The sequence below is a fragment of the Falco peregrinus genome, chromosome 4 (assembly GCF_023634155.1).
Source record: "Falco peregrinus isolate bFalPer1 chromosome 4, bFalPer1.pri, whole genome shotgun sequence".
Classification (NCBI taxonomy): domain Eukaryota; kingdom Metazoa; phylum Chordata; class Aves; order Falconiformes; family Falconidae; genus Falco; species Falco peregrinus.
In genome coordinates, this window is record NC_073724.1 from 47689342 (window position 1) to 47706057 (window position 16716).

General features: G+C 41.2%; 1 protein-coding gene across 1 annotated transcript; it reads right to left on the reverse strand.

Annotated features, from left to right (window-relative positions):
* Positions 1-3192: 3192 nt before the first annotated feature.
* On the reverse strand, positions 3193-15465 carry XG (Xg glycoprotein (Xg blood group)). Its single transcript, XM_055801979.1, has 9 exons — positions 15402-15465; positions 13272-13313; positions 12867-12923; positions 9052-9087; positions 7216-7281; positions 6250-6306; positions 5554-5592; positions 5151-5270; positions 3193-3953 (listed from the first exon to the last, which is right to left on the reverse strand). The coding sequence occupies exons 1-9, from the start codon at positions 15463-15465 to the stop codon at positions 3937-3939; spliced, it is 498 nt and encodes a 165-aa protein (XP_055657954.1). The 3' UTR covers positions 3193-3936.
* Between the last annotated feature and the right edge of the window lie 1251 nt (positions 15466-16716).

The following is a 16716-nucleotide window of genomic DNA, read 5'->3' on the forward strand; positions in this document are numbered from 1 at the left end:
CGCGGCACTCCCGCCCCCCGGGCCGCCCCGCGGCAGCGCCCACCCCGCCCGCTCGGCGCTGGCGGGCCCTGAGCGCCTCCCGTGGTGGCGGGGGCTGGAGGGGGGCGTCGCCTCGTTCTCTCCCGTCCCGTCGTGTCCCGTCCCGTCCCTTGCGCGCTGCTCTCGGTGAGCTTCAGCGGGGCCTCCGGAGATCCTCCCTCAGGCGTCCCCTCTCGGGCCGTCCGCCCGGCAGGCTGCTCGAGCGCTGCCCGGGGGCGCTGGGGAAGGAGAGGGGCCCCCTCGCCCAGCCGCTGCCGTTTCCGGGCTCCCGGCGCGCGGTGGTTCGGGCGGCGCTGGAGGGAGGAGCGGTCCCTGCGGGAGGGACGGAGGGGCGCCCGGCCCGCCGGCGGCGCGGGGGGTCACGGCGTCGGGCTGACAAACGGGGGGGCGTGGGGGCCGCGCCCCGCCGCCCGCGCGCCTCCCGCACCCCGCGCGCCTCCGCCGCGACGGCCTCACCGCCGGGCGCGCGCTGCGCTGCAGGAGCGGAGAGGGATAAAGATAAGCCGGGGGAGGCTGCCGTGCGGCCCTTTGAGGAAAAAAACATCAACGCCTTTGATGGTGAGGACGGCAGAGTGTGGAAAAACCATCTTGAAGCATGAGTACGGTGCCTCCAGGGCGGCCTCGGTTACCCCGAAACTTGGGATTGACCGTGGGTTAGGGGGGTCCACCCCTTACCTCCTCCGGAGCCCTCGTAACCGCTGCAGACACACGCAGTCTGATACTTGTGATCCAGATAAATCAATGTTTTCAGAGAGCCTATGCTACTTGGAGGGCTAAATGTGTTTCCACAGCCGCATGTATCGGTGCACAGGCGCTCACCAGCGTGGTTTTGCCACTACCTTGGAAGCGACTGTACACGGCATTCAGCCGCACAGTGTCTCTGCGGGGCACGCCTGGGCTGACCTGGCTCGGCCGAGGCATTTTTGCATCAGGCTGCCCTGTGAACCTCAGGAATTACTTAGCAGAGGACAACAATTTAAGGCAGTGTGCCACCAAACAGAATGCACATACCACTCAACCATTTCAGCCTTTATTTCCAACAACTTGCAAGTGATCGGTGTTGCCACTCCAAGCTGCAGCATTTGTCCTCTCACACACTGGGAAAAGCCTAGAGCTCTGCTGGAGAAGAGGATGCCTTTGCTCTGGCAGTGGCGAGGTATTTAAGGAGGGAAGGACATAAACGCACAGGAAATCAAACTTTACTTGTCCCGCAGAAACAAAATTCTCGGGACATGTGTTAGTCATCTGCTTATATAGACAGATCAACTAAACAATATGCTTATGAGTAGGAAGATCCCTGTTGCAGATAATTTCACACTAGCAGATCTATTTCAGTTGGGGGACTCTATAACCAACAAAAGCATTTGGTTGGTAATAAAAGTGACATCTACATTTAATAATTTTCTGTTTTATTTGTGTGCCAGCAACTTTTTTAGGGTATAGAATAGATTTCAAATGTCAGAGCCAATAATACAAGCTAGATTTCTGATGGTCTAACATCCAGTTTATTTTCCTTCATTCCTGTCCAGATTTAAATACCTTAGAGCTTCCCTACATAATCCCTCAGTTATCTGAAATAATAATAAAAAATATTCTTAGAGTAATTAAAAAAATATTATTGTCATTATCCTAGTTAAAAGGGAAATTAATACTGTAAAGTGTGCCTGCACTCATATGTTGATGTAATTAGACCAAAGACCTTCAGAAGGTTAAACACTTGGGTGGGTAGGGTTTAGTAGTTCAGGTTAATGGATTTTGTTCAAATTCACCATAAAAACATCTGCTTTTTGGCTAGTAATTTTAACACAAGAAATATTTTTGAAAATACCATGAACAAATATAAATAAATTGTAGTAATATTTCAAAAGCAAAAATGTTAATAATGCACATAGATCCTTCTCTGGACAATGCTCCTGAAAAAAAATAATTCTTAAGCTGTTTTCTTTTTTTCCCCTGAAGTCTTTAATTTGAAGCATTTCTTTCTCTTCCCTAGTGGGACATAGATGAATTTGTATATAAAAGTTGTCAGTCAGCATATGTCCCAGAAAGTAACAAACAAAACAAACAAAACTCAGATCACCTTAGATAAAACACAGCATGAGTTTATTGAAACTTGTCAAGAGAAAGAAACAAAATACATATTTTCATTGTAAAACAAAAAAATGAAGTGGTAACTACAAAACACTTAACATTTCATTAGTCGAAACTTTATGTCTACCTGGCAAAATATATCTCAATCTGTTTTAACTGTTAACATGGCAAATTAGTATTTTCTAAGAAGTATCAAATGTCCTTGAAAACTATTTTAAAAATATGTTCTCATTCATAAGTTGCAAGTGATAACCACAAAGGTGCTTGTTCATTTGTGTGTTATCAAGATGTTAAGATATTTCCATATTTAAATTGTTGTACGTTGTCATTGCTTATTTTCAGGATCAAAATAAAGATTGTGGTAATCTCCTCAGCAACCATTATATATCCATTTAAAGCATAATTTAGATAGAATAGTGTTTTATTTTATGAAAAGAGTACTTGTTCAGATTCCGTCTTTCTCTCAACAATTTAATAAACACAAAGTCATGTTTGCCTCCATTTACATGGAATTTCAGTAAGAAAAAGCATGCTTCACATATAAGATGAAGATAAAACACAGATTTCCTCTATGCTTTAAAGAGTTAGCTAAAATGTCTGTGTTGCAGGATTATGTCAGTAAACTACTAGTTCTGCCAGCTTTTGGCTGCATTTCATTAGTTTGCTAATATTTTGGTTCAGTTAGCTATATGAAGACACAGACTGGAGAAGTGTTAGGTTTTGTTGATAGATCTGTCTACATAAGGACATTTGTTAGTATGGCAAGGTTGATCAGGAACAAGGGAAAAAAGTGAAACAGCCTTGCTAGCAAAACTATCAACCATACCTCCATATATGTATGAAGTTTAAAAGTTGGTGTGACATAGATTTTATAGAACAAAGTGTCATGGACTCATTCTAAATCATTCAGAAAACTTTGTACCTATTTCCCCTTTACAGAAATTATGAATGATACATTTCTTAAAAAAAAAAAAAAAAAAAAAAAGCCTGCCAGATTATTGCCTTTAAAGGCTTCTAAAGCAGGGCCTAAGTTCAAGAAGAGAAACAAAATTTATGTGAAATTCCAGTTCCTGAGAAAAGCCAAACACATTTCAGTAATAAATAAATAAATAAATAAACCAGCATGTGTTCCTCTAATTTTTATTTTTTTTTAAACAGTGGTTTGTCAATGTACGTATTCTTTTCATGCTATATTTTCAAATTAAGAATTGATTTTCCATCTATAGCTCCTTTCACTTTGCTAGAATTCAGACATAAATACAAAGCAAAGGCATTAAAACTTTTAATCCTTTATACAACTTAAAATTTTCCTTAACCATTATAAACAATACAGAAATATACTTAAGAAACCCAATACGTATGAATGGAAACAGCGATTTCTTTACTCCTATTTTATCAGAAGTATTAAGTATTTTGGCTAATTTTGAAAGCAGAAAAAAAATTGTGCAGTGACACAAATGCTCACAAACCAAAATTTTTCAAATTTTAGCTTATATTAAACTTGATTTTTTTGTTGCTTAAAATAACTTCTGAATCAAAATGTGTTTCTAGCCTTTATGAATGCAGGTTGGATAGTTCAATAAAATCCCTTGACCTTTTAAGCACATCTTCAATGACATAAAGCTCAAGGTGCAAGGGTGACATCAGGTAAAAGAGAGCAGAATTTCAGTGTCTCAACATAACGTTCTTTAGAGGGAGATTTTCTTTTGTCAGAATGATAAAATAGAACAAAATTGTTGGGTCTGTGGGCTGAATGTCACCAACAAAAGGAGTCTGTCATCAGAGGGCCACTCTTCTTTCAGTGGTTTATACTGTATCCCCACCTGAAAAATGAAGATCGAACATTCAGTATTTTCACCACAGATGCCCTTTGCCAGCTTTCCTGGTTTTTTTTTGCTCCAGTCCTTTTGAGGCAGCAGATGGGAACCTCTCACCCCCAGAGACATACAGACAGAATTCCCTGTTTGTCTCACTCTCCATTTCCAAAGGGCTATAGGATCCCTGACCTGATGCTTTGGCTACACTCCAGCCATAGAAACAGAGAAAAGTAAGTGACTGTCAGGACCCTGAGGGCACACACAGCCTTGGCAGCCCTGACCAGCCTCCCCTAGAGCATCCTGGGCTGTGCTCTGGCTGCATCTCTCCAGTGTCGCTCTGCCCAAGCCTTCCCCCAGCGTCCGGGCAGCAACAGCTGCCCTGGAGCCCACCATGGCACCCCCAGACTGAGGCTCTCTGCACTGCCAGGGGATCCCAGATGTCTCAGAAATGCCTGTGAAGATTCTCCACACTCCTGTGTTTCGCTCGTGTCTTAGTCGTTATTCCCATTATGGAACAAATAATGCAAATTAAAGTTTTAAATTGACCTCTATGGCAGCAAAGGGCCAGGGCCAGGCTGTTCCCGAAGAGCCGAGAGCCAAGGGCAGCCGCATGGGAGCCTGAGCTGTTGCCTCCCCAGTGGTGGGAAGGTGATGGCAAATGGGCCCCATGGATGGGCCAGCCATCACCAAATGAAGGCAAGCCAACTAGCCCAGCCCACGGGTAAGCCAGGAAACAGCCATCCCTCCAGGCTCACAGCCGGGGCAGGCGTGTGGGGATGCATGTGGGAATGTGGCGCAGGCTGGGGCAGGAGGCCCACCTAGGCCAGAACTGAAATGGCGGCCCTGGCCAGAGGGTACTTGGGGTGCCCCAGGCGAGGCTGACCTGGGCCATGCAGGCTGGTTTCCAGGCACAGAGCCACAACAGTCAGTCACCTCTGTGGTGGCAGAGTCCTCATGTTGTGTAATTTCCTTCGTAAAGTGACATACATCCATCTTCTGGGCATGTTATGTCTTCCTATACTTGTCCTTGATGAAGAATATTAATTACCACTACCTCTTACAGACCAGTGAGGTTGTTCAGGATGAGATTTTCAAATGCCCTCATCCCTGACCTATTTCTTCCCTGACTGAAATTGTTTGTAAAATTCCCATCTACTTCAGCACTAAATCAGCTTGGAAAGTGGGAAATTGATTTGGTCTTACCTTGTGGTTTGAAACAAAGTCTCTTGTTCTTGTAAGCAGAGTAGGCCGCTATCGATCCCACAACTAATATTACAAAGGCAGAAATTATAGGAGATGTAACTCCAGCTATTAATCCTGAATCTGTGAAAAAAGAGAGGTTTTCTTTAGGGACACCAAAAGGGTTTGACTTAAGCATATTCTCTAATAAGGGGTTCTTTTGCCAAACTGTGAGAATTGTTTGGTGAAACACTGGAAATTCATTAAAAAGAATTAAGCAGAAGACTAGAAATTATTACATTACAGCTAGTGTGAAAATGGTGTCTTAAAGCCTCATTTAGTATATGTACTACTTTTATAAGGCTAACATTTTCTTACTATTCTATGATGATCAGAAACTAATTACAAAATAGTTTGTTTACTATACCCGTGTTTCCGCCATGATTGAAATGATGCTCCTCTTCTCCTGGAATAGAGAGTGAACTTTAATCAAGAAGTGTTTTTCATCTTGTTTTGAGAACAAAGTCTTTTACTCAGCAAAGTGTGACAGAGAGTGAAAGGGGGTGGCTTGGCAGGACTGTGATGGAGGAGCTCCCCTCCCAGTCCCCACTGACAGCTGTGCTGGCCCAAGGAATAACCATCCATCCTCTCAACGACTTGTTTTTGGAGAAGAATATTATCTTCTAAAAAAAGGATAATGCTTAGCAGTCTACATCAAGCTAATATCACAGGGAATGGGAGGCCAGTATAATCTGGCTGTTCTCTATTGCCAGACAAACAGATGATTTATCAATAATTCAAGTCAAGATCATAGGCCCAGTGCATCTACTTTCAGATCTCAGCAGAAGCCCCTTGCTTTGGGACTGTCCTAATGGAATTCAAAGCAATAAATCCTGCAGGGTTCGGGCATATGCCAGAATGCTACAAAGTGGTTGGGAATATGTTTCACATTTGAGCTTCAGGCTCAAAGCCATGGTTTGTGGAGAAGGATATGTAATCTAAATAAAAATAGCAGAGTCTTGTCCTATACCTTCAGTGACAAACATTACTGCTAAAGCAAAACCAGCCAGCTCCAAGTTACAAATATTAGGAAGAAGCTGCAAGGAGAACTGGCAAATACTACCTGTTATGTGTGGTGGTAAAGGCTTCCCATCAAGGAGATCTGAGTCGTCAAAACCTCCTGCAAGATAAATATTAGGATTTATGTGGCAAAATTATCTGAACAATGGTAACCCCTTCAGCTCCCTTGTCCAGTTTTTTGTAATGTTCTAGGGAAGGGTGAGAGACCTTTGAAATCCCAGCTTCGATGTGGTGGATGGGTCAGGTGTCTTGCACTGAGCAGTCACCTATTCAAATTCAGCTGGAAGCTGGAGTACTAAAACTGTTGGAGTCTACCTGTTCTGCATCTGTATTGGCACCTGTGGGATGTGTGGGCTTGGGCTTTCAGTAGCACAAATCCTTATATAATATGAACACCTCAAACCCCAGCAGTTCCTAGAGCAGGAAGCCAGTGGGTCCATTCTGGGAAAGACTCCAGAAGGACTTGCCCACAGCTTACCGCTACAATCACACCAGAAGTAAATATGGGATACGTGGTGGCAGCTGGGATAGATGTGCCATTTGCAATTTATTTCAGTGGGTGTCTGGGACCACATCCAAAAGCAGTACAGGCTTACATCTATGTCCCCTGTCCCACCTGTTATACACCCCAGTGCCATCTCAGATGCACATCTCAGTATGGATTTGAACACAGGCTTATCCATGCCCTGTGGTTAGATGTCACGTTTGAACCTTAGCATGATTCAGTGTATACATACCCAGAATGAAAAGGCAAACAAGAGGAGTGTTAGTCTCATGCCATTTAGAAGTCAACATCCCACACTGTGGGCAGACAGAAAATCTTTATAGTACCAACACTAAAACTCAGAAAATCTTTCCAGATGCTGGGTCAGGAACAGTGATTACAAAAGGGAGATGGCGGGAAGGGATGATAAAAACTATTAATAAAGAAATAAGAGAGTGAACTATTCAAAATATCTGCTCTGAACAGCTCATAGTGCTAGATATTCACAAGACAAAATATTCTTACCAGAATTACTATAGCTTCCCGGTCGTGGTGGAAGAGGTGGGTATAGAGGTTTCCTTGAGATATCACCTATTGATAATTAATATTGTTAGGTGGTTGAACAGGCAAAACTGAGAGCTGTACGTAAAGAGTATGATAACCTGAGATTTTATACCTATCTCTAATTTGTCCTCCGGTGAATTAAAAAAAGGATTGTGTGTGAGAGAAGAATTCACAAAAATGTTGAGAGGAAATATTCAATGTGTTTCTGGCAACTACTAACACTGTTTAATGCTGACAGCTGGGAAGCGCAGTGTGTTACTCTGGGTGTCAGTGGGGCAGTTATGCAGAGCCATCAGAGAAGCTGGTGTTCTGGGCTGGACAGGTGGCAACAGGTTATTTCTGTGCCATCAGCAGGTATTAATAAGATCTGCAGATTAGTTTCGTCTGACAGAGGCTGAATTTATCTAATGCATGATGAATTTTCTGCTCTTGAACAGTGCAAAATGAACTCAGACTTCAGCTTTTTTGTTTAGGACTTTGTGCTGGTATTTGACCATAATTTTTGCCAAAGTATTAGAAATAGATGCATTGGATAGAGCCAGAGCTCTGATGACTAATAGCAGTTTCCAAACTACCCATACAGTGCTGGGAGTAGCAAGAGCTGACTCAGGTCAAAACCTGCCAAAGCTAACGTCCAGGGCTGTTGCTCTGTCTGTATGGAGTAGGCCCGCTCTTGCTGTCCTTTCTTCAACCAATTCAGTCGCAAATTTAACTCATTAAAAACTTGCAGGAATGGAACAATTAGTACAGGCAGGAAGAAATGGCAATATAAACATGGGAATTCTAAACAAAATTAGATAGTTTACAAAGTGTGAACTAACATGTCATTCAAACATAGGGGAACTGGAAATGTGGAAAGCCCTAGAAATAGGAAAGAATGATATAAAGGTGTGATTCTCTATGACTGAAACACAGGTAAACCACACCACTGAGACTGGAGTCACATTTCAGAGGTTCTATACAATGGGCTGAGAAGTATTTTTTCTTTTGTGTACCCTTGATTCAAGTGGATTTCTATGCTTTGATTCAATACTACTTGCATTTTAAATAATTTCAGTGTATAAGAACCATTCTAGAATACTTCACATCCTTGGTATGCCTCTAAACACACTAAACAATATGTGGTGCAAAAATTCCCAAAGTCAAGGATTTTATACATCTACACAGCTCAGCACAGTACTGTGCATACTTCCTAGGTCAAGTCTGGATATTATAGAAATACGTGGAAGTTACATCATGTTACAACAGCTTGGCTGCTTCAAGCTCAATCTGTATTACGTCCATCAGTGCTCATCCCTGAAACCTTCCTGCTTTCTTGATTTGTGATCAGTAGAGCTACAACAAGCTCACACCTCTCTCTACCCACTGCTACCTCTGATTCCTAATCTTAGGCAGACTTATTTTTGGTAGCTGAAGAAACTACTGCTATCACCTGTTGTTTTCAGCCTTCTGCCAGAGGCCACCACCCTGAACCATGGCAACTGAATGGGCAGTGCATCCTCTGCCCAGCCAAGCCTGTGGTAGCATGGCCTGGTAATGTAAACCACAGTTGACTTCAGCTTGCACAGGCAGGCCAGCCTGCAAGTCCTGTAGCTGGGAACCAGACACAGCCCGTCCTGCTGTCCCCACTCTGCACGATGGCCTCTGGCAAAAGGGCTGCATGTACAGGGCTTGTAATGACTCCCATTACCAAAGTTCCTCCTGCAGTCTTGAAATCTCTTTTCAAAGATTAGGTAGACTTCAGAAAAAGGCTACTGAAAAACCCCATTATATTTGAGAAAAGAAGAGAGTACTCACCCCCACCAAGAGCATCTCCTAAATGCAGATCATTGTCTGAAAATGCAAAGGAGGAAGATTAGAGAAGTGAGTTACACACAGTTACTGAGGGATGATAGAAAATGTAAAACTGAATGTTTGACAAGCAACTTTTTCAGGTCAGTCCCACACATTCAAATAAGGTATTACACTTTTCTTGAAAACTCTTATAGAATGTAATATTTGCCCACAGAATAACTGACATATCATTATATGATATTTTCTACTCTGAATACAAAAGATTTTTTCCTGCTTTAAATAAGCCCAGAATAAATCTCACAGTGCAATCAAGATCAATACCTTTTCAATATAACTGTAAGTACATAAATAAAATTATCTATGTTAAAATATATCTATTTTTACAATATACTTATTTGTTAAAATTTATGCCTATGGTTAAAACTGGTATATGCATGTTTGGCATAAGTGTAATTTGTTGAACTATAAAAACTGAATACCTATTTCAAGAACAAATGCTGGGAAGTAAGAAACCTACTTGTGCAGAGAGACTGAATCAACTAATTTATGTAAGGGTCATCATGACATAAAAATTTTTGCTTCAAGCAATCATATGCGCCTGTCTGAGGTCGGGTGACAGTCTGCTTTGCTTTGGCTGAGCTATAAAGGTTTTAAAATATACTTTAATGTCTGCATGTGCATGTTACACAGTGAATCAACAAACTACAACCATTCCGCCAGCACTGTACATGTGTCTTGCTGTACCTGGTATGGAATTTTCCATTCAATAATTTGTCCATGAGCTGCAGACGCATAAACAAGAGGAACTCCATTTCTAGCATGCAGGTGTAGGTATGAGTATGTGAGTGGTATTTTAGGGTGTGTATGGAACGATGGTGAGTTCTGAAAGGTCGCTGAGTAATAGGCAGAAATACATTAGATGGATGTCTTAACTCCAAGAATCCCTTTCTTGCTCCTTATAAATGTGGAGTGCTAGAATGAATCAGAAGAAAAGGGACAGCAAATTCTACCTAAATTTTGATATCTATGCTTATTGCCACAGAAATTAGACAGATGCTCCATTACATATATGTTCTTTTCATTATAATTGTTTCAGAATTCCCAAACCCTAGGAAAATCCATCCAAATGCACCACCATACAGAACTCTGCCTTCTCATGTTCTTCATATCTAGAGGGATTGGGAAGCTGCTTTTGTACAAAATCTAGTCTTATTTGTATAACAACTCAGAAATCTTTTGATGTAACCAGGAAATATGGTATGAAAATAATCAAATTCATATTGCATGACTTGGCTTGTTCATGTCAGGTGTTGGTCCTGTTGGTGTCTGGCCAGCAGAAAGTTGCATTTCAAAAATACCTTTACCTGTCAAACACTAACACTGTAAGAAGGAATAAATTGCAAACCGGATTCAATTAATTATCAAGATGAAGAATCCAGGTAAAATGCAGGGTTCCACTCTGGAGGGCTCATGCAGAGATTTGTTGCAGAAATACTAAGGTTGGTATGAATGAAATACAAATGGAAATGCATGTGTCTGTAGGGACCAGAAAAAACAGCAGAGCAAAGGGTTAAAAGAACAGACAATAAAGCTCACCGTCCCCAGCAGTAAAGTTGAGGAATGCGTTCTTACCACCCGGCCTACACTCTGATAAGATGACAGCACAGATGACTTGTCAGCAGAGGAAAAGCAGAAGGGCGCTCTAAAGGAAAAGGTTGCAGCCTACCATCTATTCCACTACTTTTCCTGTTTGCCCACCCAGAAAATAGACTGTAGGCATAGTCTGTGTACCCCAAAAAAGCAAAAGCAGATAGTTTCTGGCAGCAACCTGACCAGAGAAGCTGAAGTAAGCAAGATTATGAGGCAAAGGACCTCTCCATAATAGCTGATGACTCCTAAAGGGCAGAAAAGGTCTGTACATAAACTAGCTTGTCATTTCTGATCAAGAAGAACCACAGAGACAGGATAAGGACTCGGTAGCTGGCATACCTTGTCCTGTGTTGCACATGATGCTCACCAGACCACCTAAGCACACACATCTTGGTGCTCCTGAGTATGTGCGTTTGAGCAGATGGCTGAATTACATCAATGGCAGGATGAATGTGAATGGGTAAAATCAACTTATTTAGAGATTTTGTAAATAAACATCATCTTCCATTAAATTTTGTGTTGAATTTTGTTAAACCAGATAGGAGGTGCCTACAGGAGAGCTTCAACTCCAGCAGAGGTGTGTGGGAAGGGATGCCCAGAGGACATGACCTGTGTAGTAGTTGACCTCAGCTGAACCAAAATCATCATCTCAGCCAACCTCATTTCTCAATGATGCTGGCTGCATAAGACATAGAGAAAACCCTGAGGTTAAGATGAAACATTAGGCACACGCTAGGACATACTCTTGTATCATCTTTCTGTACTTTCCAAATCTGGTAAATGATTTTGAATACTGCTTTTTTTAAATTAGTTTTAATTGCCTTTAAACTCCTGGGAATCCTCTGCAGTGCTGAAAGAAATTCCAAAATGGTTTGGAAAATATAGAGTTCTTAATTCTCAAAAATTAATGAAGTTGATTCAGGTAGGGCAGATAATCATCTGACAGTCATATATCTAACAGTTTTAGGAGTCTCTAAAAATCAAATTCCTTTCATCTGACTGAGGCAGCTTCGCTGTAGATATTGGCATCCCTAGGTTACCCTTAAAACATGACGCGAGAATAGAGTTTTTTAGGGCATAATTCAAGTAACCTACTTGAAATATCTATATTAGGAAGAGAACAAATACACATTTAGAGTCATATGAACCATCTCCCTAGACATGCTGATTTATCTCCACTGACTTTAAAAGAATTCAGGACAGTTAGCTAAATGAGGGCAGTGGCTTAGCAGTACTTTACAACAGACACTTCTAATCTAGACCAAACACAGATTTGCTTTGCAAAATGAAGTGGGAAGGAAGAATGCAACCATTAACAGGATTTAGCAGATACCACATTCATGAAATGCTGCCCCTGTTTGTTCAAAGAGTGGGCCAGGGAATCATATGTAACTGCTTTCATGTACCTAAAGATTTATTGCGATGTTTATCCAGAAAAAGACTGAATGTTGTGTGTGCTAATGTTATCCAGCATTTCCTGATCCAAGCATTTTGTTGATGGCCAGAAATTTCTTTCAGTGTAGATTAGTTGAAAAATCTCTATGTTATTATAAAATGTTCCATCATAAATGCATGTGTGGTTTTGTTGTTGGTTGTATTTCGGGTTTTTTTCAGAAATGACCAGTGTTCGTTGGAAATCATCATTTGTCATCCTCAGGACTACAGCTAAAACCTTTTGGTTCTTTGCTGTTCAGAGCCTTTTTTTACTTTCTGACACAATCAGTACTAGATAGTATTAAATAAATATATGGGGAAAAGAAAGAATACCCAAATTCCTTGTGGTTCTTTTCCAAGTCTGTTATCAATCATCACGAATATTTATGTTAAAAGAAAAGATAATGGGGGAAAAAAAAGTAAAGAAACAGTTACCCATTTTTAGCAACAGTTACACATTGCTATACTCCCCAGGGAGTTCAGTACAGGCTAGAAAAGCGTGAAGATCTTCAGGAAATAAAATGCCATCACTGGCCAGTCATGCTCAAAAGCCTTACTGAAAGTAGTAAAGACATGTAACTGTTAATTGTCCAAAGAACACTTTACATACAGAAGACAACTAGTATTCACACAAATGATCTCATCTACGGTACATTAGCGAGTATGATCAAGAATCCCATGGGAGACAGTTTCTACATGTCTAAAGTCAGTTACGACCTGTTTTCATTACTCACTCAGTACAGGCCTTGTCGGTCTTCTGATCACTGTAGGCTTCCTGGTAATTATGTCATCTGTGGGAACCAACGGCACACCAATAAACAATAACAGCTTAAATGTTTTCAACTTAACAGAAGAAGATATCTGCAAATCTAAAGAGCTGCATTCAGTAAGTCTTTATGTATCAACAGCAGAAGCTAAAAATGAAGTGATATATTTTCAAAGCCTTTTTTTTTTTGTTTGTTTGTTTTTAGAAAAGTTTTAAGTTTATGACAGAAACACTGAAATCTAGCATTTCCAAGTTCTGTATATCTTTAAATTAAGTGATAGCCACTTCCTATGCTAGTCCTCGAGGAAAAGGATTTAAGATGTATCATTGTGTCTAAATGCCATGGTAAACTAAGGATAGGAGATTTACTTACCTGGGTGATCAAGAGCATCAGCTAAATCAAAATCATGTTGACCTAGAAGGAAGGTGACAGAAGGAAAGATACTAAATCAGTGGGCAGGTTTCCATGACCTCTAGGTCTGAGGGCTCTGGACAAAGCCAGAACACCAGTAAGAGGCAAAAGTAAAATCCATCCAAACAGGAGCAGGCACAGAGCAAGCTGTCAGCTGTTATCCCTGTGTCATGCAGTCCTGAATGACCATGCAAGATAGGCTCACCTAATTCAAAGAAGCTATTCATTCAAGTAGCGCAAAGCAATACCTGTGCTCTCATGTTATCCATACCCAGCCGCTATGCAAATATGCCTTTGAAGACCACAGGTTGCCTGTTATAGGACACAGGGCTATTGCTGGGAGACGGCTGAAGGTAGCCTTCAGCACAGTACTTGCAAAAGAGAATTGTTAGGTGAGAATTTTCAATATCTTTTTTTATTGTTCTACTAGCTCAGCTTCAGAGAGCAGTTTTACTGACAAATCTGCCTTGTGATCAGTTGTAACATGAAACAACCTTGGTTTTTTTAATTCTTCCTGTACATGTGCCAACGGTAAAATATATAAAGATGTGTTTACCTAATTTAGTTTCCGCTGTACCTTAAAAAATCTGAAAAGGGAGAAAAGAACCCTTTCTGTTCTGTGTTAGGTGACAATGATGTCATTAAATGCCACGGCAGGGCTATTAGTATCCCGACCTTTGAAGTTAGCAGGTAAATAAAACTGGAAAATTTTTAAAATGTATAAATTGAAGCATACAACTTTGAACTGAGCACACAGTTATTCATGTGAGTTTTACTTTCCACTTTCTACAATCTGCCACTTCCTGTTTAATACACAGCCTTCATGAAACAGCTCTTTGCAAAGTACGTATCCATTAGTTTTCATCCAGACTGAAACTTCACCGCACTTGTGTTTGCACACCAAATACAAGATCAGCCTGCAGAAGCCCACAAAAAGTCATGAAGTGCCATGGCTCCCCTAAGCAGAAATGTTTTACTATGCTCTGTCGAGTAACCCTCTTGATCTGCATCTGTTTATTATCCCATCTAAAATGTTTAATACCTAACTTTTTGATGAAGTGTTTTTCTTGGTATGTCTTGTACACCTCACAATAAGAAAGGTGTCATTGTTTAAGTGGGGAAACTGAGGAATAGACAGAGGCCATCTGAGGTTCTCCAGTGTGACAGTGCTTTGGGTTCAGCTCAGCCCTCTCATCTTGGCAGGTGCTGTCTGTCTTCATGGCATTCTCCACATTAATCACTGCTCCTGAATAATAGCTCTCGCCTGTTGAAGAGCTCCGGGAAAGATTAATTATCAGTGATGAAACACTGTGTGAACCTCAAATAACAATCAGTGCAGGAGCATTAAGTAGAAATGTTTTGATCCCTGTGAGGATTTTCACATAAGTCTGTGAACTTAGTTACAGCTGATGTCTGACAGAAAAGATAAACCAAGGCTGGAATGCAGAATAGTGAATGGCTTCTAAAGCAAAACTGTCCCTATATAAAATTATGACAAAGCTGTGTTTGGAAAGGCAAAGCAGATAACAGCATTAAGACTTCCCTGGTAATGTTATTAGAGTAGCATTTTATCTTATCATTGATCTATCACCTTTTGATCATATCAGCTGATCTTGGAGTGTCATCTCGTCTGACCACCTCTCCTTCACCTGCCCTGGCCGCTCAGCCAACCTTGCCAAGCCCAGTAACGTTTGGACTGGGTCCTTAGGTGGATAATATTCTAAGACCCTGACAGGTTCTCTCTTTTATATGAATTCATTAAATACATAAATTTAACTCATGGCTTCCTCAGCAGATATTCCTTGCCAGAGCTCTGAGGGCACCACCAGCCCTTGCTGGGCCTGAGCCCCAGCCTGTGGGGGCCCACAGCCGTGCTCCTGCCCAGACATGGGGCCATTTGATCCTGATGCAGACCCCTACCCGCAGGCTGACAGCCTGACATTGCCTCCAATGGTCAAATTGTGTTTTTCTGAAGCATTTCTTTGGTGCCAGCAATATGAGCAACTTAAATTCGACTGTCCTTTGATTTTATTCTCTGGATAAATCTTCATTCTTGATCATAATCCTGAGTGCTGAGGGAGGCTGTCTGACCTGAACCCTGCTGCTGCAGGATACCGCCAGCAGGCCTCAAACCATTTCTTGTCGAGTGAGTCATCAGGAATAATTCTGTAACACCAAGAGCTGTTGGCCAAACCAGCCCCTTTGTTACAGGTCCCAACACGCAGGAACTAATGATACAAAATCAGCTGCCGAGGTCCTAATGCTGTAAAGAGAATGTGACAAAATTGTCTTGTGAAGGAAGACTCTGGAAAGGTTCCAGGTACAACGTTTCTTTGAAGTTAGGAAAAAGAGAAAAATAGAAGGAGGAATCTAATCAAAAGAGATTATGGAATTCAAGCAAGATGATGCAGATGTTTCCAATTGCATGAGACCCAAAGCAAAACAGCAGACTGAAACAGTTACTGACATCTGCCCTTCTGGACAATACCAACGTTTCCCTCTCCTGTGGTACACCTACTCGGTTATCCAAAAGGTGGGAAAAGACAAAAGGTGTTTGGAGACTGCATGGGAGAAATAGAAGACAACTACAGAAATTTTAAGGACAGAAAAAAGCAGCCTGAAAATCTCCTGCAGAAATTAGTTAAATTGATTTCTGTTTTAGTTATTTCTGATGATAAACCAAGTAGTGAAAAGAAACAGACACCAACACGAATGACTGATTGGGAGCAAGACAGGAACTCTTTGGCTGTGTAAATATAAACCTTGACAGATGGGAAAATTGTATGTGAACATCTGTGCGGCGTGGTAAATGATATTCCAATAAACCAAAAGATTGCTTGGACTTCCATCCCTACTTCCTCCGATAATAACATCAAATGACCGCAAGGAGTAAGATTTTGTGGAGCAGAATTTTAAATGCTCATTACCATTTCTGAGACTGCACCTAGACATTTAAAGAATCTAATTTGGGAGGATAACAGATGGATAACTAGCTGAACAGCCGATTTCATCGGCAAAATGGCGGGTCTAAAACCAAAAACACGTTAGAGACTCAGAGAATATTTAGCTCAATAGGAACTGCAGTTACTTCAAAGAACTCTGAAGATAAATGACAATGGAAATAAATTAGTCAAGGTTCTTCACAGAACAAACAGACTGAAAGAAATTAATTTTCCACATACAAAAATGGCCTTTTTTTTGGACAAGCTTCCATAATAGAAACAGCTGGAAATATATTGATGAAAATGAGAAAGAAATTCTAGTAGGGAGAATACAGCTTTGTTCCTTTGGGGCTTTTTGTTTGGTTGGGATTTGTGTGTGTGTGTGTGTGTGGTTTTTTGTTTGTTTGGTTTTTGATTTTTTTAACTTGGATAAAGTTATGAAGAGATTTAGCTATGCAGGAGGT

Coding starts and splice junctions, on each gene's coding strand:
- XG (XM_055801979.1), bottom strand. CDS start 15,465: ATGACTCACTCGACAAGAAATGGTTTGAGGCCTGCTGGCGGTATCCTG. Junction 7,282..9,051: donor AGGAGATGCTCTTGGTGGGG/GTGAGTACTCTC, acceptor AATTATCAATAG/GTGATATCTCAAGGAAACCT. Junction 5,271..5,553: donor CAATCATGGCGGAAACACGG/GTATAGTAAACA, acceptor CTTTTTTCACAG/ATTCAGGATTAATAGCTGGA.